This window comes from Coccinella septempunctata, chromosome 7 (genome assembly GCF_907165205.1).
Source record: "Coccinella septempunctata chromosome 7, icCocSept1.1, whole genome shotgun sequence".
In the NCBI taxonomy this organism is placed as follows: domain Eukaryota; kingdom Metazoa; phylum Arthropoda; class Insecta; order Coleoptera; family Coccinellidae; genus Coccinella; species Coccinella septempunctata.
The window spans coordinates 2406318-2430610 of NC_058195.1; the positions used below are offsets into that span (position 1 = coordinate 2406318).

The 24293-nt window shown below is 39.6% G+C and overlaps 1 protein-coding gene across 2 annotated transcripts in view; it reads left to right on the forward strand.

Annotated features, from left to right (window-relative positions):
- The first annotated feature begins 985 nt into the window (after nucleotides 1-985).
- LOC123317427 (ABC transporter G family member 14) overlaps nucleotides 986-24293 on the forward strand; it is a 104168-nt gene continuing 80860 nt past the window's right edge. The window contains exon 1 of one of the 2 annotated variants that reach the window (XM_044903955.1): nucleotides 986-1293. In XM_044903955.1, coding sequence (XP_044759890.1) covers nucleotides 1184-1293 — 110 coding nt within the window. In that variant the 5' untranslated portion in view covers nucleotides 986-1183. The remainder of the gene's footprint in view (nucleotides 1294-24293) is intronic. The other variant, XM_044903958.1, reaches the window with a different exon arrangement.

Consider the following 24293-nt stretch of genomic DNA (forward strand, 5'->3'; position numbering starts at 1 on the left):
GCAATCGAAAAATGAGTAGACCTGGGGAGAAACTATTAAGGATGAGACAAAGTGATCCATTCTGATAGTCAAGCCACTATCGAAGCACTGAACTCTTAGGTCATCCACTCAAAGCTGATATGGAAAATCATTGAAATAGACAAGAACAAGAAGGTCTCTTCAGTCTGGTTTCCAGGTCACTCTTGAATCAAAGGAAACACGAAGAGGCCAAGACGCACTCACTAGGAGGTTAGCAGAAACGTCACTTAGTGGCCCAGAGAATTTTTGTGGTGCAGGAGAATGCACCTATAAGAAAGTGTTTCTGGAGAAGGAAGAAACCAAAAGGGAAACACTCTGGAGGAGTCTTCCACGAATGGTCTTTCCGAAAAGGTCCTTCGGGATCTTGAAACTGCAAGATCCAAGAAGTATGTGCATCTGAGTGAAAATGGCATCCTCACAGGACATTGTCACCTTAGGAAGCATGTAATGAGAATGGGCTTATCAGAATCTGACGATGGTAGATTCTGTGGGCAAGAGAAGGTTGCAGAATCCTCACCATTGCCAGCTTGTTCATGAAATGTCTTGGACGGGAACGTTATAGGAGGAATGGGGGCTCCTTGAAGGTCTCTCAGATGGAGTAAATTGGGATTCTGAAGCTGGAGCCTAACTGTAGATGGCACAGTTGTAGGAACAGCTCTTATGGGTTGCCCTGAAGAAAGAGCAAAAGGTAATTTAACATTATTAGCTTTAGACGGGAAATTGAAGGATCGCCTAGCTGTAGTTGCGCATAGAATAAAAAGCGATCATGAAAAAATGGCTGGAAAGAAGATAGATCCCCAAGAAAAATGGCCATACAACGAACAGGTGACGTACAAACATCTGACTGTCAGGAGCAGAGAGTCCAGAGAGAAAATGAGCGAAGGCGGACTCTCACACACAACACGCCGCCGCTCTATGGCTTCGCTATCCCATCCCACTTTTACATTTTCGTTCAGTTTCAGTTCGAACGGACTGACGCACGGATGAATTACACCAGAGCCTACTCTACACGTGTTTCTCCGATCGGGATAGACGAGGACGATATCGTTGCTAGCCGCGAACATGACCAATGTAGATTTTTGACATTCGCGAGTGACAGACCATCGTTTGGCGGGCTTTTCGAAAATTTAGTGAAAGTGCCGGGTTCCGCACAGATCCGACTGCGATGATTATATCAAAAGATCTGTTTCTGCTGGGAGACCAAGACTATTTGAGACTCCCGAATAAGGACGAGAAGAGGCAATCGAATATGCCAAGACCGATCCCTAAGCAAAGGTGAGTCTACCTCCAAAAAGCCCCTATATGGTCGCACCGCTATAAGCCAGTATCGTCGCCCAACACACAAGAATCCTCTACCAGTCCACCCTATCGCTTAATTTGGAGTCGCAAAATCAAAACCTTTCAGCTTCAATCGAAAGGAATTCACGCATCAGATCTAGGTCATTCGAGTGAATTCAACATTTACCAAAATTTCAAAACCCTTCGACGGGCGATAAACTGTGTCATAGTAGCATGGAGAATTTGCCACTTACCAACTTCGTTTTATGTTCGTCTGCCAAGATTGTGGGAAAACCATGAGGCAGGTCTTCCAACTTGCCACGCAATGTATGGTTAGCTTTGAGCCAAAACTATTTCTAGAAAAGTTGCGTCGCCTTGGAATCTAACTTTTACCACAGCCGGAAATAGAAATGTTCATATAAACATTAGGAATGCTCATCGGAGATTCGGTACGTTTTAAGCCGGAGAACGAAGACCATGTTGGAATATGTCTAAGGTGGAAGTGCTTCAGAAAATTTGGAATAGGAACTTACTCCTGATAGAGAAGGTCAGACCACCAGGACATGACTCATCCTAATATTACCACTCTAGATCTACTAAAGAAGAAAATAAATAGAATAGAGATAAAGAGAGAGAAAGAGAATAAAAAGGAAATCAACTAGCTTTAAACAGTTTCTTATTCAACAAGTATGATAAAGAATTTGGACAGCTGGTGTTCTGTTGTAGTGTTTAGATTGATAGAGATAGAGCCTGCGCCTTATGTCTACACAACCAAAGCATCTTTAGTCAAGGGATGCAAAGAATGATGAGCAGTGAAGCTTTCTTGAGACAGAATGACGATGAGAAGTCCCTATTCGAATGTCACTCATTGACATGGATGTTCTGCTGTTACACTTGACGACATGATATTCGAGACTCTACACCTGTCTGCGTTACATGATTTATAAGTTCCCAAAAAGCAAACTCTGCGAAATTTCCCGTTCCCATCAAATCTACAATGAAGACAGTCTCCTGTTCCTGTGACCGCAGTCTGCCAGTCAATTTCCAGAAATGTTTTGATATTTGATACGCGTTCGTAAGATAACGACGCGATAACAACAAGTCTATCGTTTTTCTTGAAGGAATGCTGGAGATAGGGAACGAAAAACAATTCATATAAGATTTCGGTTGATGTATAAGACCAAATATCTTTGAATGAACAACAATGATTGATTATGTTCGAATATGTTTCATCCATAAGTTGGTTGGTGGTATCAGGTTGCCTTTGGTCGTGAAACTGAAAGATCAACGCTAGCAAAATGACATTATTGAATACCAAGTTTGGTTTTCTGAAGCAAACCATCGGATTTACGCATGACTTCAATCATGTGTATTTTAAACTTTGTACCCTGTCGCAATAAGACTTGAGTACTGTTAAAATGTCTTCACTAATTAAGATACTCTCAATATTCATTACAGCTCAACTACAACAATAATTACGTGTCGAATTCGAACATATTCTGTTGTTGAGTGTCCAAATCGTAATGACTCCGTTGGAGTCTACTTCACTCTAATGAATTTTCCTGAAAATAGGTTATACAAACATCTGTTGTCCATCATTCTGTTGGAAAGTACACAGTAATTTCATCGTCTTAATTTTAAACAAAACATTATGAAATTCTACAAGTTCCGACAGTATGTTGGTAATATATATTCCCGCCCAAACGTTTAGGTGAAATTAGGTCGGACTTATGCATTGCTATATGACTGTCACGTATGAAATATGCTTTATTCTTGATCTTCATAGATTATATTTCACCAGTATTTCACTTTGGTCATATTATAAATCGTACCTAATTGAAGCGATCTATTTTCGCACTACATAAAAACCATTATAAGCACCAAATTGGCTCCAATTTATTTGGGAAACATGTAACGCCCTGTATCTTGAAAACGAAGCTTTTCTGGACTCCAAATAAGGCCTTTGGTTCAAGTTCTTGTTTTCAGGAAGGAAACATGTACCTAATCATGAGTGTGATCAGTTATCAGGGAATCAAACGAAAATAATAAACTTCCCATAACTGATTCCCCTGTTCGATCAAATAATCTTGATTATGATCGATATTTCGATATTCCCTTCTCTGCATTGTTCGATAGTCAACGATTTAATCACACAATTGTCCGTAGGGATGAGCAAGGTTATCCGAAGAGGTAATTCAATATTTTTAGACCTCCTTAAACATTGCATTCTATTTTTATACGGTATAATATGTTTGTTTCAACGTTCTTTTTCAGTTAGTAACACCCAATTCATTTTTATGTCTCCAGCCTGGATTTATGCTTCATCTACCTGCTACATCGACGAAGCTAAATTCGTTGTTTATCAGAGAGCGAAAATGAGAATCACTGGCTAGAGAACTGTGGCCAGGAAACATAATGAAATATGATGAATATAAACTGGCTGGTTGAGAGGTTTTGACGTTTCAAATCATTGGCTTCCGAAAGTGGTTTCAGAAATTTTATGTTAATGATTTCTGTAAGAAAAAAATGTTTTCTTGTATGATTGGTTATAAAGGGTGAAGTAGTTCAGTTCGAAAATCCTGTCTTTGACTCTTGCAAATATTTAAACAGTAGAATCTACTGTTGAAATATCTGTACGAGCTAAAGACTCACCCTGTAGATTTAATTAGAAAGCTGGCCATTTTGAAACAGAGTATGACCGTATCTTCTTTATCTTCGAAAGTTTGTTAATTCAAATACAGGATAGTCTCGATTGTTTGAACCGAGCAAACAGATCTTCACGAGTGCGAGGCGAATCTTATTTATCTGAAAAAAAAATACCTACTTACTTTTACTCGCGATATGCTTTTGAATCGGGAGTTGTTTGAGCATAATTACGATAAACTGACATACATGCGGCTTCAGGTCGATGCACTTTATCATCATACACAATTGATATGTTCACACATCACAAAATAAACTTGGGAAACTGGGCACTTGTAATGTTCAACAATAAACAACTTAATGATTTCTTTTTCTTTCGGATGTGGATTCGCAGACAATAATAGACTGGAAAATGAGTACATAATCGATTTCTCTGATGCTACTTCGATCCATTGGTAATGGGTTGTTATATAAAATAACGAGCATGGAGATGAAATTATGATGTGGTAGGTACAACACAGAAAATCTAATTCAGAATTATGGAAGTTGGAGGTTTGTACCTCAATACAAGTATATATTGAAAAATTCTTAGCCAGCTATAAAATCAAACAAAATTTTAATGTCAAAATATTTTATTACTCAACATATTCTCCTCTGAATTGGATACATTTACTACAGCGAACCTGCAACGTCTCTAAACCTTTCAAAAAAATGTTTCTTTTTGCTTTGCAAACCATACCACAGCTTTCATTACCTCCTCGTTGGAAGAAAATTTAAGACCTTTCAAACTTAGTTTTTCAGTTGAGGAAAGAGAAGATAGTCCGATGGGGCCAAATCTGGTGAATAAGGGGGGTGTTCTAGTAATTCAAACCCTAAATCACGAATTTTTTGCATGGCAACATGAGATTTGTGTGCAGGGGCGTTGTCCTGCAAAAACAAAACACCTTTGGAACGCTTTCCGCGTCTTTTCTATTTAATTTTTTCCCGTAGAGTGGTCAGTAATGTTGACTAGTACTCTCGGGTTGTTGTTCTATCCTTATCCAAAAAAATCAATCATGATTACTCCATGGCAATCCCAAAAACTGAAGCAAGATTTTTTCCAGCAGATTTCTTCTTTCTTTTAATTTATTGCGTAATTCTGGTTCACTTTTTTGACCACAAACTTCACACTGACACTTCAGAGTTATTGTTCGTTGCTATAGTAACGCAATATTATTTTGAGGCATGAAACTGGTCTAGGCTAACTGGATATCGATACATGACATTATAGATAAGATTGTTAGCTCAAGCCAAAGTGGATGTTTCTTCTGAGGAGCTGGGTAGATAATAGGACTGATCTAAAAAGATATACTTCCTTCCCAGGTCCTATCAAGCTCAACACAGACTTGTAGAAAACATCAGAGCAATTGTAGACTCTTGCTGGGTGACTTTGTGAGTTAATTCCAATAGAAATTTGGCAAAAATTGAAAAATCTCGTTTACCTTCGTGAAAATGAGGGGAAAAGGGAGACTACTTGTTATCTGTCAAAACTGACAGCCATCTTCAGACATGTTCCACAACAGCGAATGAGTCTGACCCCAAAAAATCATATTTCGATTGAACCTAGACGAATTTCATGATATTTTTCAGTAGGATGTTAAGGACACACCAATTTTCAGGAGCTCCTGCCGCTGTATGGATCTTTACGCTCACCTCGCCTTCATTTTGACCCATTTATACGTCGCATCCAGCACATTGACCTTTCGTGACCCTCTCAGGGAACCTGAAGGATGAGAAAATCAATGTTGGGCGTACGCCGAAATTTCTTGAACGCTCGGCGGTTTTTTCACAGCGCTCCTGCCTTTCCCACAGGATTGGGCAAATAAAGGAGATGTAGAGTACGTTTCTTCTACCGTCAGTTGAATTCAGACATGAACAATATGTGTCCCAGGTGTGGAGTACGACTGAAGGTATCGAGAAGGTCAAGGTCCACCCGGATTTGTACCTAATGAATAGGATATTTGGAGGGATTATACGAAGTTCGTTTTTTAATGGACGTAGCTACGATGTACCAGGAGAGAACGCCTTAGCTTACATCAAAATTTGGCTACATTTCGTTGGTTTAATTTGCAATCATTGATCTCTCGAAATTTTGTGGAATATTTATCGAAATATTACTGTAATACGATGCCTATGGTGTCTGAAAATACACATGATTAGTTGCAAGCAGATCGTTTGACCACTACTCGAATAACTCAACATGTAGAACAGAAAGACTTATAAGCGAATCTATAGGATCCACCGAAAAAATTTTCAAGTGAATTTTGTTCTGCATAAGTCTTCAAATAAAAAAGGACCAACTCATTTGAGTACAGAGTGACAATACAAAGTTATTTTTTCAATAGGACACCCTTTATGCAATTCGACATTTCGATAGAGCTTGAGAAGACGAAATCGAATATATACATCGTGAGTCTTTGACTCTTACAAATATTTAAACAGTAGACTCTTGAGGTCAAAAGAAACACTTTTTTCCATACCTTTTTCTCTGATTCGGCCCTGATAAAGAGATATAGCCATTTTAAGTTTTCATAATGAGCTATATATCAATCCTGGAGACACAAAATTTACTTCACAATAACAAGCTGAATCTATGACACTCCACATCTGTGGATCTTTCAAACAGAGTTGCATTCAGAAGGAGTAACCAATTTTTGGAACATCAAATTACCCGAAAACGGCGCATTATACGAGAAAATATGAAAAATCCTTTTTTTTACAAGATATATTTTTTTTACAACTATATTCCGAAATTCATTTCATTCGATAAAACCCTCTGTGTGATATAAAAATAATTTTTTTATGGTTTTTCAACAGCCTGTATCCTTAACCGAGCCGATTCAGGAAAAATGGTAAAGAAAAAAGTGTTTCGTTTGACCTCAAGAATCTACTGTTGAAATATTTGCACGAGACAAAGACTCACCCTGTACATATGCAGTTTTATGGGTCTCAGATTGTCCGTTTCGGATTCATTTATATTTTTCAGCAGAAATGGTCCAAAATTCGAAAAACTGTATGTAGGTTATCTTTCTAGTCACCGAAATGCAGTTTTTTATAAACAGATCATTTCTGTGCCCTCAGAACATTTCGAAAATGCATCATTTTCTCCTTTTCTTCAACTGGGACACTTCATAGAAAATGAAAAGGTCTTGAAATCAATTATTTAGAAACGTACAATCAAATTTAATTGGGTGACAATGCATATGTGGTAAAGGGAAACATTTTTTATGATTCTATACATGTAGTAGGGTTTCGTAAAATTACCCACTCCCTTCGTATTCTCAAACTCTACAAGCCCAATATCTTATCCAATAAACCAGAATTAACTCAACTACAGTCGTGTTATGTAATTGGGGTGTTTCAAGGAAATATTTTGACGAAATTGGTTTCTTATTGGGGGAAGTCGGGCTCAATGCGGGACTATTCTCATTTTCGTAGATAGCTTGTTGTTGGTAGATCGTTGAAAACATAAGACATTCGGGCATTCGGTGTGACTAGTAGTTAGAGTGTTTGAAAGTGTTGTCACTGCATTAGGAGCCTTTCTGACAGTTCTGTGAGTCCATAATAATTCGATGGTCATGGAATTCCCTGTCGATATTCTGATGGAAGCGATAGCCAGGTAGGTTTTTTCAAATTCATCCAAATTATGTTTCGAGCTGAACAGATTTAATTCAACGTAGGTATTACAAAGTTTGGGTCATTTAAATCGATAGGCAATGTGTGATTAATGTTTCCTTGAATTTTATATCAGTGTGAGTGTAAATGATAGTTGCAAAAATGTTCTGTAGGCCTATAGTCCTTCTAGTGATACAGAATTATCAGCTCGCGTTGAAATTCATACTCATACTGTCGAATTTTTTGAAATTTGGAAATTTCATATACTTCCAAGAAGACACTGGATAGTTGTTGAGAAACTATAGTTCATTTTCAACCCACCCATTTCAAGATAAGCCTACGTTTCTAGCTAGTTTCGTTACATAACACAGATATCAATCCGGAAAGAACACTATCGGTCGTTTCGAAACATTCCAAACTCTGGGATTCAGATAGACAACACAGAAGAGGTTCAGCCTCCACACATCTCTGGGACGGCATAAAAGCAAACTTGATTAGACTAGACCATGGCGACGAACTTGAGGTACCTAATAACTTTGAGCGGTTCATCGACCTTTCAAATAGGATTCGTAGATGCACGCATCTCACACTTAAACCATGAAATTCCCCGTATACGTACTGAGCTAAATAGAAATTCAACAGGGACGTATTGGGTGTCGTTTCTCACTACCTATAAGACTACGAACATTAGGATTCTCATCTTTTACACCTTGTGTCTCGATAACTAGTCTATAACATTTACAACAAATTCCTCAATGGAGTTTGCAAGGTACATCAAGTGTTTGAAGATGACAAAAAGGTCAATTACAAAGATTTTCAGGGATGATTATTGTGTGTTTTCACTTCTTGCAAAACCATGAAATTGGAATGAAAAAACTGATCTTCAACCTCCTTTGTCATGAAGTCAAAGTGGACCAATATCCCACCAAATATTTCGGGGATATTCATCACTTTTCAAATGTACAAAAAGTGTACCGTACGCTCCTGACTTTTGTGACCTTGTTGCTGATGAGAGTCCACAGACAATGATAAACTATCGGAGTAGCAACTTCACCTTTTGGTGAGGAGCTATGGTGCGTGTATACCCTCTTCTCTGCCCATCCCAATTGAAATTCAAGGCACACTGGACGCAAGCATAATTAAAAAGTTATAACTGTTCTTTCGTTGTTCCTCATTCTGGCCGTCAGATAGAATTTGGCGACCACATTTTGGTCAACGGGGAACACGATCGTTTCTGCTGAACCAAACAGGAATGCGGGCACTATTATTGGAATTTTTCGCATCAGATTGTGGTCCTACGTAACTAGGTGGTGGGAAAAAAATTCAGCGATACGAAAAACTTGTCGATAAGTTATTAGGCCTTCAGTGTCGTTATCAGAGCGACAACCTTATGAAAATAACGAATTAGGTGACTCCTTTGATCATTCCGAAAATACCTTGAAATGCCAACATAACCTTCATTCAGATTCTCACACTTCTGTGTTTTTGTGTTATACTATTCTTGTTTCTTGTTGAATCAATATGTATGAGTGTTTAGTAGTTGTATTGCGTGCAGTTTAAATATCAACCAATAATGACATCGTTCGCATCCAATATAATATATATTTTTGAATACAGATATCTGACCTCCAATAATTTTGATGGTCATATAGTATTGGGGGCTCAATTGGAAACAACAGTCAGTAGTTGACGATGTTTCTTCAGTATATTCAGACATTATTAGGGATAAAACATGAAATACATTGGAAATATCGAGTACAGTTCAATTTTTCGATGTATTTCGAAAATTTCAGCAATGTTTCGTCTTTATCAGGGCTTGAACACGTAAACACAGATAAAGTTTCCAAAATACATGCCATTAAAGCTCCATTCTTCGATGTACTTTTATTGTAGGATTGCAGGATATAAAGTCTGTACTAAATAAAATATTATTCTTTCCCCGTAGTAGGTACTATTTGTTTATATTCTCATAGGAAATGAGGGTATACGTTAAGAATCAATTCATTTATTGTGTAGAAATGAATATTATGAATCTCTTTGCGATTGCTCTCAATCCTTAAAAGAACAAATTCTCAGGGAACCTCTACATAGAAGGTACAAGACATATACCAATCGAATTCCATCAATCGCTCATTGGTTAAAAAAGAAATATTGATTTTCAACTTATTCCAGTTTTTAATAAAGCATACCAGATAAAACTCGAGATTCCTTTAGTAGTTGACAACGTCGAGATTGTATAAGTCCCCTTTGAGAACACGTAAAGTTATTAGTATTCCATGCATATACTACACTTGGTGAGAATAGCAGAAGGTGCGAAGGTTTCCTGTTAAAGTGACGGGAATAACTTCTCATCTCGTGTACCACCTGCAGGAATATTTTTTTGTTAGATGTGAGACTTTATTGAAGTCCACCAGTTGAAGTTTTGAAACTACTGCTTTTATCATTAACAAAAACACGAAGTATTCGATCAGTTTGTTGATGGGATATGGGTATGGTCTTTTTGGTGGCCAGGACTGTGGGTAGTTTGGTCTTAAATTCAAATAGGTGCAACTGAGTAGGGTGGGGGATAATTACCAACCGAATATTTCGTGTCCATCTTTCTTTCAGTCGAAAAAAAAGAACAAAATTAGGACCAATTCATCACTTCTTGGACTTATTTTAAAAGAACCTCCCATTCATTAATTGCCCAGTCCGGTTGAATTCCATTTGGACTTGGCCCAGCTCGCTATGACTAATGAGGAAACGACCAGGAATGTGGTATAGGTTCGCCTATACGAAACTGCAACAAAATACCCCTTTCTGCCTCAACATTGGCGCCCGTAACTCGGCCGACAAAACAGTGGGGAAGATCCGAGAGCTGCGAACCCATTTCCAACAAAGTAAGTCGCCCGGAATGCACCAAACTTCGAAAGAATTTGTTTATATAGAAATGGTGCGTGGGTGAGGACTTGGTACCAGCCCACAATAAATCCTGCCGGATTGAGAAAGCTGCCCGACGACCGTTACGAGCTAAAAATTCGCGCGGCATAGTATCGCCGAGTTTCCTTTCTCACCAATTCGAAATCAACGCCGATATCCGATAGTTCTCCGCAGGTTTTGAGGTTGTTCAACACACACCGGAGGCAGGAATAGAAAATTAAAAATAAGCGATTTGAATCGCGTCCATTAGCGAGGCGTTTGCCATTGAAACATCCGCAGCATCTTCGGAGTGGACCAAGTGTAAACTCATCCACTCGAGTTGGGATTCGCGGAATACGAGCAGCAAAAACATATAAATTTACCCCCCTCGCTGCAGGAAGGCGATGTGATGTTTCTCCACTGATTGTGACTGTTTCAGACAGGATGAAACTCATTAAAGCTCATAACCATTCACATATGAAGAAGAGCCTGAAAATACATACACTCAACAAGCTTGAGGACTTTTTCGAAGCAGCAATTGAAGAAAGAACAGTCCTATACGTAGACTAGTCGACTAAGTATGCATAGAAAACACTCAGTTTTAATGAACTTTTTGGTCTATTGTGTCCACCAGATACTCCTTAGATGGTGTTGGAGTACCTCAAGAACTTTGGGTTTTTCCTCCTCCTTCTTGTAGGTTCAAGACACTAGAAGGCTCCAGACCAAAGAAAGAAGTTGACCGAAAACCCACCACAACAAAAAGAGCTTGGACAGCTGCCTAGCCATAGTGTCAAAGAATTCTTTCGAGTTACGGTGTATCCAAGCGTGAGGACATAATATTCAGCTTTCTAACTCGATTCCGAGACTTCATAGCAACCAGAATTTCATCTCTTCTTCATTTATCCCCCTGAAAGTATCCTCCGAGACCGAACAACGAGTCCAGCATCTCCGTTTCCGTATCATCCTCTCATTTCCGAGCTATAATTGGAAACGGCCCGTGGATGTTTTTCGTTAGAAAGCACCTTTTCTTTTTGTGTCCCATCAAGAAGCCCGAGAGATGAAGGAGTTCATTAACTCCAGTCACCCCCCAAACCCCCTTTTGGAAACTTTCCAAGTGAACTAATGAGACGTTGTTGGATCTTGATGAGGAAACATTTCTTCGAATGATTTGGATCCGACGCAGAGACGAAATGCACCTTATTATGTGTATCATTATGTCATCACCATAACCTATATTTCCATGAAGGTTATCATTTGTCGGAAGCTGTAGATCGTTAAATTTTTTTATAAATATTAGGCTGACATTAGGATGAAATAAAAATAAAAAAGGAAATTGAACAAAATGAAAAAGAAGTATCAGTTCGTCTACCAAATGAAACTTGTGAATTGTTTAACTGAGTGAAACTTTTTTTGTCATATCAACTGATCATTTTCGCATTGAAATACTTGAATAATGGTCCAGACTGCATATTGATCTTGAAAATGAGTCTGCTTTTCTTCATAAAAATCAAATATTTTCATACTGGTATCTATCCGGAGCGAGATTCAGAGAATGTTTGATCTGCTATTAATTCATTTATTTTTGGCGCTTTGTTTGGAGCGATAAATTTGGTAAAATAAAGATTAGATAACAGGGACCATACGTGGGCAAAACTGATTTCGAAAAGCTAATTGAGAACCTTGGGGATTCGCTCATGTTTTAAATGATTGTATGCGAGGTTTTGTTGTTCTTGTGAATACCGTCTTAGTTTGTCCTGCCTGTCTCTCCTAAGCACTAGAGTGATCGACTAGCTTGGTGCAGAGAACGGTTGAACTAGGAATGGAATAACATGATGAATCCACAGCCTGGAAGTGAAAACCTCGAGAGGAAATCGATCTTCTTATCAGTAGTGTATCCCCTGAAGTGTTTCTGAGTGCAAAAGACATCATGGAGGTCAAACCCATTATTAAGACTTCCTTTTCTTCTTACTGTTAGGTTTTTCTCACATTTCAATCGATGATAATCAAACCCTAAGACTACTTAATGAAATAGGCAAGAAGAATAAAGTCTGGAATCGAAGGGAAAGAGTGGATCAACACAGCGACAGAAAGAGAACACAAACCTCATCTACTGGCCCAGAGCCTTGCTTTAGTATAGGATAATGCACCTAGAGGAAAGTGTTTCTGGAGAAAGACTCTGGACGACTCCAAGAATGGATCATTTCAAAGAATACCTTCGGGACTTCGAAACTGCCACATCCAAGAAGTATTTGGACTGAGTAAGAATTAGTTAGGTACTCCTTACTGGCTTATTCACAGGACATTGTTGCCTCACCATTTCAAGCCTGCGCAAGGAAAATTATAGGACGAATGAGGACTTAGACGCCTTAAAGTCCTCTCAGATTCTGGAGTTCATTGGAACTCTGGAGCTGGATGGCAAGCTGTAGATGGGGCAGTTTCTGACATTACAACATCGGAGCTATCAAACCCTAGTTTTCTAGGGCTACTTGCGACTGTGTGCCCTCCTGTGACTGAACAGATCAAGCCGCGATCCACAGATCCTTTCACACTCCGGGCATGGATAGAGTCACCTACCAAATCTGGCCGCCGCTGTATTCTTCTCGAGTCTCCATTATAACTGTGCACCATAGACCTCCACTGGGATCTGTCTAACACTAGTTGTTCCCAGTTATGATTGGCATTAACTGATTTTAGGGATTGATGCAGTATATCCTTAAACCGCTTTTTCTGGCCTCCTGGTTTCCGAGCTCCCTCTGTGAATTCGCCATACAGAGCTATTTTGGGAAGTCTTGTGTCTTGCATCCTCCGAATATGGCCGCTTCATCTGAGTGGGGCTCTCGTTACTTTAGTCTCAATTGTTGTAAAACTCGCGCCCTGCAAGACTTCTGCATTTGAGACTTTGTGAAACCCTCTGATGTGCATTATTTGTCTTAGATGACGTTGTTGCGTTTGATCAAGCTGTTCAATGTGTCGCCTGTAGGGCGTCCAGCTTTCGCTTCCGTAAAGAAGCGGTGGGAGGACTACTGCTTTGTAAACAGCTGTCTTGGTCTTCAGATTGAGGTCGTTATTTTGAAATACTCTGTCCTTTAGCTCCCAGAATGCCCGTGATGCCGAATTGATATGGTTGTGTCCAGGTTAGCCCTAGTATTTATGAAGCTTCCCAAGTATTTGAACTGCTCGACCTGTTCAAGAGTTTCATCATCCAGGCTGATATCTGTTTGAAGGCTTTCTGGCGGGCGAATCAGGATTTTGGTTTTGTCAATATTAAGTCTAAGGCCCAAAGCTTCGTATATATGTTTATAGGTGTCCAACATTATCTGTAGATCCTCTGAGATGCTAGCGATAAGTGCGTAGGCGTTTGTGACAACAGCTCTCATGGGGGACACAATAGACCTTTAAGTCTCAGTGGAGGGAACCCTCCTCACTATCCCTAGGGTCAGAACTCGGGTCAGAAGGAAGTAGAGTAGTCAAGGACGTGAAAACCATGTATATCTCCACCATCTTTGTCAAACCATAGAAGAGCTAAGGTTCAGATGCCGAACACAAACTGTCAAACTTTCATAGCCCCCATGGCGACCAAATCCGTTGAGCGTCCGCCGCGTCTGAACAGCTGGCCGGTACGAGGGAAGAAAAAGAACGAGTCACGGAGTTCAACAAACGTCATCGGCGATTTTTTGCCGCTCGACGGGCCCGGTCGGCCGCCTCAATCTCGACACAATCAATGGAATCGGATCTGATTCGTATGTATTTCAATAAATTTAAATGTCCCACTTCTCGGGAGGCTACCGTTACACCATCAGGCCAAATAGATCACCCGATCGCCAAACTGGCCGAGGAGGTCGCGCAACGTCCTGCTCGGTGCATCGTGCACGGACCACAGAGAAGGATCGACGACGCGGAGAAAGACGACCGTCGTCTGTGTCCGCAGAATGGAGAGTAGAAGAACCTGCAGGCCGTTATATTTGGCGAAGCAGCACAGCAGCGCGCGCCCGCTGCATCGCGTTTTCGCATTGCCTGATGTGTGCCAAGCAGGAGCGTTGGACGGATGGGCGGCAGGGTGGGGGGAGACGTTGCTCTGGGTCAACGGCCGCTGAAAGTGAAAAGAGAGGAGGAGTTCTGCACAAGGATATTTGCGCTGCGTTGCCATATGATGCCAGATAACATAAATAGCGTGAAAAATTGCTACGCGTACTCTGGGTAGGACGTAGACGTTACGTTAGTTTGATAGGCTATTACTGCTATTAGTTTGGTCTGACTCATTGCGTTAGTTATGAGTGTATGTATTCCAGGAATTGAAGGCTTCCTTCGGGATACGGCGTCTGACAATAACTGGGAAGTAGATGCGCCAAATTCTGTTCCCTGGAATGATTTCGATGGCACCAAATGGCACAATGCTAACTATCGATGAAAGGACCAAGAAGAGGCATTTGGGCGTGGCCTGCCATTGGGCCAAAAGGAAATTCTCCTTAGAAGCACATTTGTGATTATCGTCTGATGACTGATACTGAAAGGATAAAGCCTTTGTCAGGAGGCAGTTGCCACCCTCTGCGCCTCCTAGGCAACACCCATGGAGGCTTCAGAAATTATATCTTAATGTTTGGGGAAATATAGAAATGAGTCTAACATTTGCAGAAGCGTTTGGTTCAGTCTAGGCTTCCGTTATTTCTCTGGCAAACTACACAGAGACTGCAAACTTTTCGAATTAGCTCGCTTGGTAACAAAGTATCACTTTCGCGGCCAATCGAACATAAGGATCTATGTTATGTAATTTTTCCCATTCATAAGTGTTGCCGGAGGATTTGGAAATAGGAAATATACGCTGACCTTCAAGAGCTCGATAGTCTAATTGTGGATTTAGATAAGGTCTACTTGTTGCTGTAATGGTATTGATAATGATACGGCGGAGTTACAAATATTGAAATGATGTTGGCTTATGATCGGTCTGTCATAATGCTTTTTCGAGAATTTTTTCTCGCGATGTAGCGTTTTGTTCCGGTCACAGCACATTCCACGCGACCTAGGTCTATCTTTGAAATATGTCATTTGTCAACCGAAGGCCAGATATGTACATAGATATTACATACATGTAGTTGCTCTCGGATTATCTTGTTTTCTGCTTCAAATCTCATCACTGGAAGTACCTATTCAATTTAAACAAAAGGTCCACCAGAAGCTTTCGAAAAACTTGACCCAGTAGTAGGAAATTAATTCTTATTACCTAAAGCCCAACCAGTTGCGAATGCTGCCAAAGGCAAACGTAGTTAGATTAAGATATCTGCTGACATGGCAAGGAAATTGCCTGGGAAAATTTGGTGAAAGCCTGGGAAAGCTTCGAAATAAGGAAAGCCAGATTTCAAGGGTATTGCAATGCAGTGCCACGCCTTCAAAGCTGTTCATGCCACTTTGACATCTTCAGCTTGTGCTCCAATATCAGAATTATAAGGAACTTGAGTATCTGGGATGGCTTTAAAGCATTTTTTGCATAAGGTTGCAAAGATGGGTTACTCCCTCATCAGGTGATCAGAATTTGCATTTGCCAGCTTCCACCAGACTGGATTTTGATTGTTTGAAATCTGTTCTCATTGTTAGTCATCTAGTGCCCAACTTGCCTCAAAGCGTTCGTCAGGAAACCTATTCGTGTGGAGATTTTAAGAGAGAGGCCGGTTAGAAAACAAACAGAATGGCAACACCGCCGGAGAGTGAGAGTGATATTAACGACCATTTGCAGCAACCGTTCTTCGTTGCCCTGCTGCCGCCTAGGGACATTTATAAAGGTATATGCACATCCTTCGTTACACGACTATGTGTTGAGGTCTTTAGCACAACATTGTATTTCTTTCGTTTCGGATGTTTTTATTAGGGTCTCCGAAGATAATGGGTATAGATTACGGACTGTACAAACTAAGTAGGAGTGTGGCAGTTACAGTATTTTAAAAACCACGCAGGAGCCATGTATACTTTCTAATTTCTGATGAAGAAGCTCTTTCGATATCTCTGGATCAATTTTATGGCAACGTTTATTTGTTTATGGCCGGGTTTTATTTTCAAGCTTTTTGGTAAACAGTCGAATATCACGAAGGTTCTGCCAATTTTTTTTATTTCAGAGTTTTTAGAAACTTTATGTGTTCCCTCATGCTCATTTTCTATTTGCAGGTAGGTGTCTAGACGTTCCAGTAGCTCTGTGGTCGTACCTAGTTACTTGTATCATAGTACGTAAGTATACGGAAAATTGAATACTGTAGATAAGCAAGTATGCTCGATGAATAAACTGAATGTTAAAGAACCTAATACCAATTTCCAATTTATTATATGGAAAAACCATTTGTGATATGTTTCTTCATAGCACTTCAATGATTCCCAAGTTGACAACAGTGTTTCAGTGTCTTACTTGTGTGCATCTAGAGTACAAGCAGTACTATTTGCTTCAACTAGAAAAAATAAACCGAATTTTTCCTTATAATATATTTAACGAGTCTGGAATAATTTAAATTTAAAGAATTCACCTGACCTGGAAGAAAAACAAAGAGATAGACGATGTACAAGGATTTCTTTAGCGTCAATTCGATACGTCAAATCCATTCGTTAACTGTCCAATACACTAATTTACAGTTCGTCTCAACGAAATGAATACACGTATAGGTAGGCGTTCAATTAGGCAAAATTAAAAAAAAATTCCAGGTAGATCCCACGCCAAATATAAAATAATTAAAATCGTATTAGACAACCGGAGAAACCCAACTGTGCGTGATAGCCATCAACGGCACACATTCGACGTAACTGACAGAAACCGATGGGTGTCAATGACAGGTGGTATTTTCGGATATCTGCAATGCCCGAAGAGGTAAATACGGAATCGATAAAAATTCACTGCACACTTTTCGTCGGATGAATTTTTGGAACGTTAAAGTGTCCACTAATCCATAAATTAACCACTTCGTTCAGATGGGTCGACAACCTCACGAGGAAAATTTATTCTTATCAAACATTAACAATTGAAATGTCGACTTTTGTTCGAAATCGACGTTATAGGTTGAATGGACGATTTAGAGCGATTTCCTAAATCTACATGGGTGTACAGAGTGAGTCTTTGACTCGTGCTAATAATTCAACAGTAGATACTTGAGGTCAAAAGGAACACTTTTTTCCTATACCATTTTTCGCGATAGAACTAAGAAAAAACATTTTTTTATGGTTTTTCAATAGCCTGTATCTTTTAAACCGAGACAATATATAGAAAATATATAGAAACAATAACAATTTCGTTTTTCAAAATCTTACTGCAAGTCTTGAAGCTGAACCTTTATGTAAGAATGCTGGAAACATCTTTGCGTGTGATTGATACTCAATCGATGCGACTTAAACCTAAAAAAAAATCGTCCCAGGAGAAATCGCTTGTCAGCCGCTAGTTTCCTGTTATTCAGACAGCACGTCGTTGTCGTCTAGGCAGAAGGACAATTGGCTAGATCAAATTGAGCGATTACGCGTTGACACGTGATTGAGAAGCTCATTATCGATTGGAGAGACCTATTTCCAATTGATGATGTTTATCTTGGAGTCTTCGTCCGTCCATAAACCATACCAAACGTTGGTTTGGTTCCCAAGAAAGCTTCAATTTAAATATGGGAAATTGTCAACAAGCATTTGGAGAAGTTTAATTTGTATAAGTAAAACTTTTATCCATCAGTTTGGCACACATGAACGATGAAGGTTGTCGGTAATGTGGGAGCCAGAAAGATTGGCTAAACTAGGCTCGGTAAGGTTTTGTTGCGCTGTGCATCTTCTTTGAGAGATTCTCTGATAAAAAAGACCTCTAAATGAAGCACAAAGGATGGTTTAAGATTGTCAAATCTCTTCTCACTTCTCATCATGAGAGGAAACCAATTAGTCCAGTGTTAGGTGCTCTACACTGGACACAGATCTCACACCTTTTCATCTTGTGGCTGATAGATTAGCCCATTAGGCCACTCTATGAACCTCCAGGGAAGGGCTTATACTCCCGCTAATTAGGTATTCTTCAATCTGCCTTGTGGTTTTCTCCAATCAGCTTTGACTCTATGGTTGATCAGTTGATTAGCTTTTATGATGATTGGTTAACCATTGAGCTTATACCCCTATTTTCTAACATTTCTAACCTCTTCCAACTTTCATCATCTGTCATCTGTCATCCGTCAACGAGGGACGAAACTTTCGGTATCGGCGAAAAAACTGACACACATTTCTACGATAGTCAATTTACCCATCAAGGCTGCTTATTGATCATCACGGTCATCGATCAATAAATGTACGTACACGCACGCGAGTTGACTAGGACGTGCAAACGGCCATCTTTCGCAGATTGACATTGGCGAATAATAAATCTATTTGTCCACCACGATTATTCCGTTATTTCATGAAAGTTGGCGTAGAATCGGCATACGGACGCCAATTATTGTCCGTGGCCTGTTAGATCTGCCGGGTTAATCTGTCAATTGATTTGGGACGAATAGATTCTAAGTGGATGCGTAATTTGTCTGCAAATTTTAGACGGGTAGTGGCGCGTTTCGAGCTCATTTTCATCTCAAAACTTTTTATTTCACTTAACGATTCAACCAATCAAGGGTGCTCCCATATAGGGATCGACAAGACAAGAATTTTTGCACTCTTACCCAGTTTAGTTGAGTGAGGTTATTATTACCAAGAAAATGTAGAAAGAACTCTCAAAAAGAGATCGAAAATGCTGGTCTCCCTTTGATATCTCCACACGCCACGTAACACAGGCGTGCATTGGCCTAACTATCATATAATTGTAGTTATTTTGAATTATCTTCTTTTTAACTTTATCTTTTACTGTTATCCATCGATACGCCACTGCTAACGGACTCGGTTCTGTCAACTGAACTTGACACTGCCACCTTCTACGTCATCACCCTTCCAATCGGCGTTGAAACGAATAGCATCTTCTTTTTATACCTACTCTTGCTTATCGCAAAGTGGTAGTCTTATTTTACTAAAAGTGGCATTGACTCTTCAGTAAACAGAACGTCTGCTGAGCCATTTGGCTACGATTCTGACTCAGAATATTCACTAGCGTCAGTAAAAGGAAAAAGGTAGCAGCATTCACCAATGCAAGATATTGGTAGGTACTAGTTACCAACGGCGAAAATACAAGGCAAGATCTTGTGGACCACGATAAGTATCATTCTGTTCTTAGGTAATTTTCCTCGAGCGTCAAAAAACCGCTGACGAACCTGGACCATTGTGAAAACATCATCGTTTCGAAAATACCGAGAAATGTGGAATGCGCTTTATCAAAGTTGGGAAAATGATACCATAATCCTCTCGATGCATCAAAAGCTACAATGAACCATGCAGGTATTTACATTCGGCGTTCATTAAATACATAAACATGACACAAGATACTTGAAACACTTATCGTTTTAATCAGTTTTTGCAATTCTTGTTGCGTTCTTGCATAAACGACTCAATCTGATAAATAAAACTGACCTAGCGTAAGGTTATATTGAGAGGAGAAACATGTTTTTTGTCGAGCAGAACCGACTACGATCTGCTGTTTATAAGGCACCGCTCCCAATTAAGGGAAGAGTGAATCATTTTAAGGATTTTTGCAGACAATATGGAATTCGATGTGGTGTTGTACATATTCATATTTCCAGGGGAAGGCTATGAGAATTCGTAATCAGACATAATGGGAAACATTCAGCTGAATATTACGTTCTCCAGTGTGCTGCCTATCCAGACCAGTATTCACACGAATTATAATATTTTGTATTCATACAAGAAGTGAATTATTATGAGGAAAACATCGTATGAGTCTATGGGCTTCAAAAATTCGAAACAGCTCAAATCTTTTGAGTTATAACGTCATCCACAGTTTTCAGAACTATTTGCCTACTCTCTTTTGCATCCGGATGCCAATTTTTGTTAGTTTTTGGACAATTGTCTCGTTTGTTGTTAGTTTTCCAACAAATAAATTATATTGTTCTTCTCTAGTACATGTAAAGAGGTTGAATGAAGTTCAAATTCTCCCTTTTTGAATGAAATAAACAGAACAACCTCCCAGTCATCGAGAATTTCTGTCAAATCTTTTTTGTGCGAACATAACGCTTCAACGATCATCAAAATTAGTCCCATTGCCAAGATTGATGGCCCAGTCGGCCATGTATAAGTTACACGTGTACAATGTATCCAAAAAAAATGATCGAAACCTTCGCAGATGTTGTTCACGAGTGCCATTCTAGATCCTGTCGAACACCCTACACTCTAACCATTCGATGATCCCAGTTTTATTGCATAGCTATGAAATAAAAAAATGAAATTTTACCTGCGCCTCATCGCACTCGTTGTTGAAGGAAATTAAAGCCAGATTGTGGTTGCAAATTCGGCACTGGCCCATACCAGGGTCGACCAACTAGAGTCCAAGTCTTCTGCGCAAAGATAGCGAAGCAGAAGCGAATTGAAAAAACAATAAATAACGTTTTGGTGCCTTAAATGAAACAATGAATTAGCATTGGTCATGTTGGAGGGTCAAGGAAATGGTATAAAATATAATTAGTTCGCAAGAACTCAGTCTTCATCTTCGGAGAAATTTCAAATCTAGGTTAATGCCTGGATACATTGTTGAGATGAAAAACTGACTGGTAGGCTCTTAAAATCACAGGCAAGCAGCAATTACATAAATAATCCACTAGGCCTATTTTGTCCTGGCCGCCATTATAGTTATAAATGTTTCAGAATGCAGTATCACAGCGGAAATCATTAAGGCCTAATCATGAAATACGATGAATACTATTACTAATGAGTAGGTCATTATACGAATTCCTTTCACGAACGTCTCTCAGGTAAGTATGACAGGCTTCATTTAATCAGTGGGGTATCTATAAAATGTACTATTTTACGTTTGAATAGGAGCCAAAAACAATCTGAATGGTCTTCGTATAGTCTTTACTTAAAGAGCAATTTCATTTGATTAACAATCCATCATTTTTTTTTACATATTAGCCACTTTTTCGAGGTGATGTTTCGATAATAAAAGAACACAAGTATTCCAATGTTCCAGAGTTGGCCCAAAAGCTTTCAGCCGATAGAATTCCTCATATTTTATTGCCGATCAACTCTTAATGGCCCCATATTCAGTATCTTCACGTGTATCAACACCTAATGACCTTGAGAATCCCGATTTTTCGACCGTCCCCCATACAAGATGACGCAGAAATGAAATATACCTCTGGATGGGCAAGAAACACGAGATAGACCATTAATAATCGGCAGTGAATCATTTTGGTCCATTGCGTGTTTTCAATTTGTAACTTCAATTTCGCTTTCATTCGAACGTATAGGTCCCCTTTGGGCAAAATGAGAACTCGAAATGGATGCTGGATTCTCGTATTATAATTAAGCTACTGTACGAGGATTATGGACGTATGATGTATCCTGTGTACCAGTTTGATCGAAGATGATACGCCAGGTACACAGTGGGAATTTTCTGAAAGACCTAGTCATGTTATAACACTTTATAACAGTCATGGTAGATTTTTCAGTCCATAAACCGTCTTGGTGATCTCTTTTCGGATGTTGTTCAGTTGAAAACCTCTTTTCCAAGTCCTATTTTGCATATCAAATCCGTAAACCAACATCAAGTCTCAATATGTTTTATGAATTGCATGTCTTTACATTGCAAGTAATAGGCCCAATTTCAACAAACGGTGAATAAAATGCTCTTTCTATCATTGACATCAGAGAATATAGAGGAGAAAGACAGGAAACCTACTCATATCACTAGTACTAAAAACCGACTACAGTTTGGTCCGCGTTTGCCACATTTGACATGGAGATGGCGCTGAAAACGTACTGTCAATACAGAAAACTGTTTGATTACAGTTTTCTGTTTTATAATTGGACGCCAATATCGTCTTTTTTCAAGCCAGAAAACAGAACCTATCTTCAAGATGAAATGTCGACCACATTTCACCGATAAATAAAAGTTGTCGCCGATTCCTTCGTTGGATACTTCGGAATTCTCCGATATAAGAAGACAAATAAATTAACCAATGACATTTTATGACTTCTCTTCCGAGTGTGCTAAACCCAGACATAAATCCCTCGAAAACAGTCAATGTCAATGTCGCCTTTATCACGAAAGGTGTTTTACTGCATCAGAACAATGACTCCGAATGTATTTGTTGAACGGAGTTTGCTTTCATGTCAAGAGAGCAATTATATCGTTTGTTATATAACTCTATTAAAAACATATCATTTTCATTGTAACATCGACGAACGACCGATGGTCATCCTGCAACTTTTTATCCCTTGATTGATGCTTCCCCTATGCTGTGAGATCTCATTAATCTCGTTCATCCTCCGATAATCAGCACGTTTCCAGATCGGGGACTTGTTTTATGACGCGTCTCGGCTATGATTGATGCCACTCTATCGAAATTATAGTTTTCATGACCGATATGTTGCGAAAAAGTTTCCCCATCGGTACGGATTGTCGTAAGACCACCCGGGGGGATGGCTGATAATGTTTGTTATTGGGACATTCTCCTCTGCATCATTAGGACCGAGTTCATTCAGGTTTTTCATTGATTCATTCGTGTTTGATGAACAGTTTACCTAGTGATGCCCACGAGACCAACTAGATTGCGAAGACTCGATGAAATATTCAGTCTCGTTTCTTGTTTTCGAGACGTGACTCTCGAAAACAACAATCTCAAAAACGAGACTATCGAAAACAAACGACACTCTCGAAAGCGAGACTCTCGAAAACGAGACTCTCGAAAACGACACTCTCGAAAACGAGACTCTCGAAAACAAACGATACTCTCGAAAGCGAGACTCTCGAAAACAAACGGCACTCTTGAAAGAAACACTCTCTAAAACGAGACTCTCAAAAACGAGACTCTCGAAAACGACACTCTCGAAAACGAGACTCTCGAAAACAAACGATACTCTCGAAAGCGAGACTCTCGAAAACAAACGGCACTCTTGAAAGAGACACTCTCTAAAACGAGACTCTCAAAAACGAGACTCTCGAAAACGAGACTCTCGAAAACGACACTCTCGAAAACGAGACTCTCGAAAACAAACGATACTCTCGAAAGCGAGACTCTCGAAAACAAACGGCACTCTTGAAAGAGACACTCTCTAAAACGAGACTCTCAAAAAGGAGACTCTCGAAAACGAACGATACTCTCAAAAGCGAGACTCTCGAAAACAAACGGCACTCTTGAAAGAGACACTCTCTAAAACGAGACTCTCAAAAACGAGACTTTCGAAAACGACACTCTCGAAAACGAGACTCTCGAAAACAAACGATACTCTCGAAAGCGAGACTCTCGAAAACAAACGGCACTCTTGAAAGAGACACTCTCTAAAACGAGACTCTCAAAAACGAGACTCTCGAAAACGAGACTCTCGAAAACGACACTCTCGAAAACGACACTCTCGAAAACGAGACTCTCGAAAACAAACGATACTCTCGAAAGCGAGACTCTCGAAAACAAACGGCACTCTTGAAAGAGACACTCTCTAAAACGAGACTCTCAAAAACGAGACTCTCGAAAACGAACGATACTCTCAAAAGCGAGACTCTCGAAAACAAACGGCACTCTTGAAAGTGACACTCTCAAAAACGTGACTCTCTAATACAAGACTATTGCAAACAACACTCTCAAAAACGAGACTCTCGAAAACGAGACTATCGAAAACAGACGATACTCTCGAATGCGAGTCTCTCGAAAACGAGTCTCTCGAAAACGGCACTATCGAAAACCAGACTCTCAAAAACGAGATTCTCGAAAACA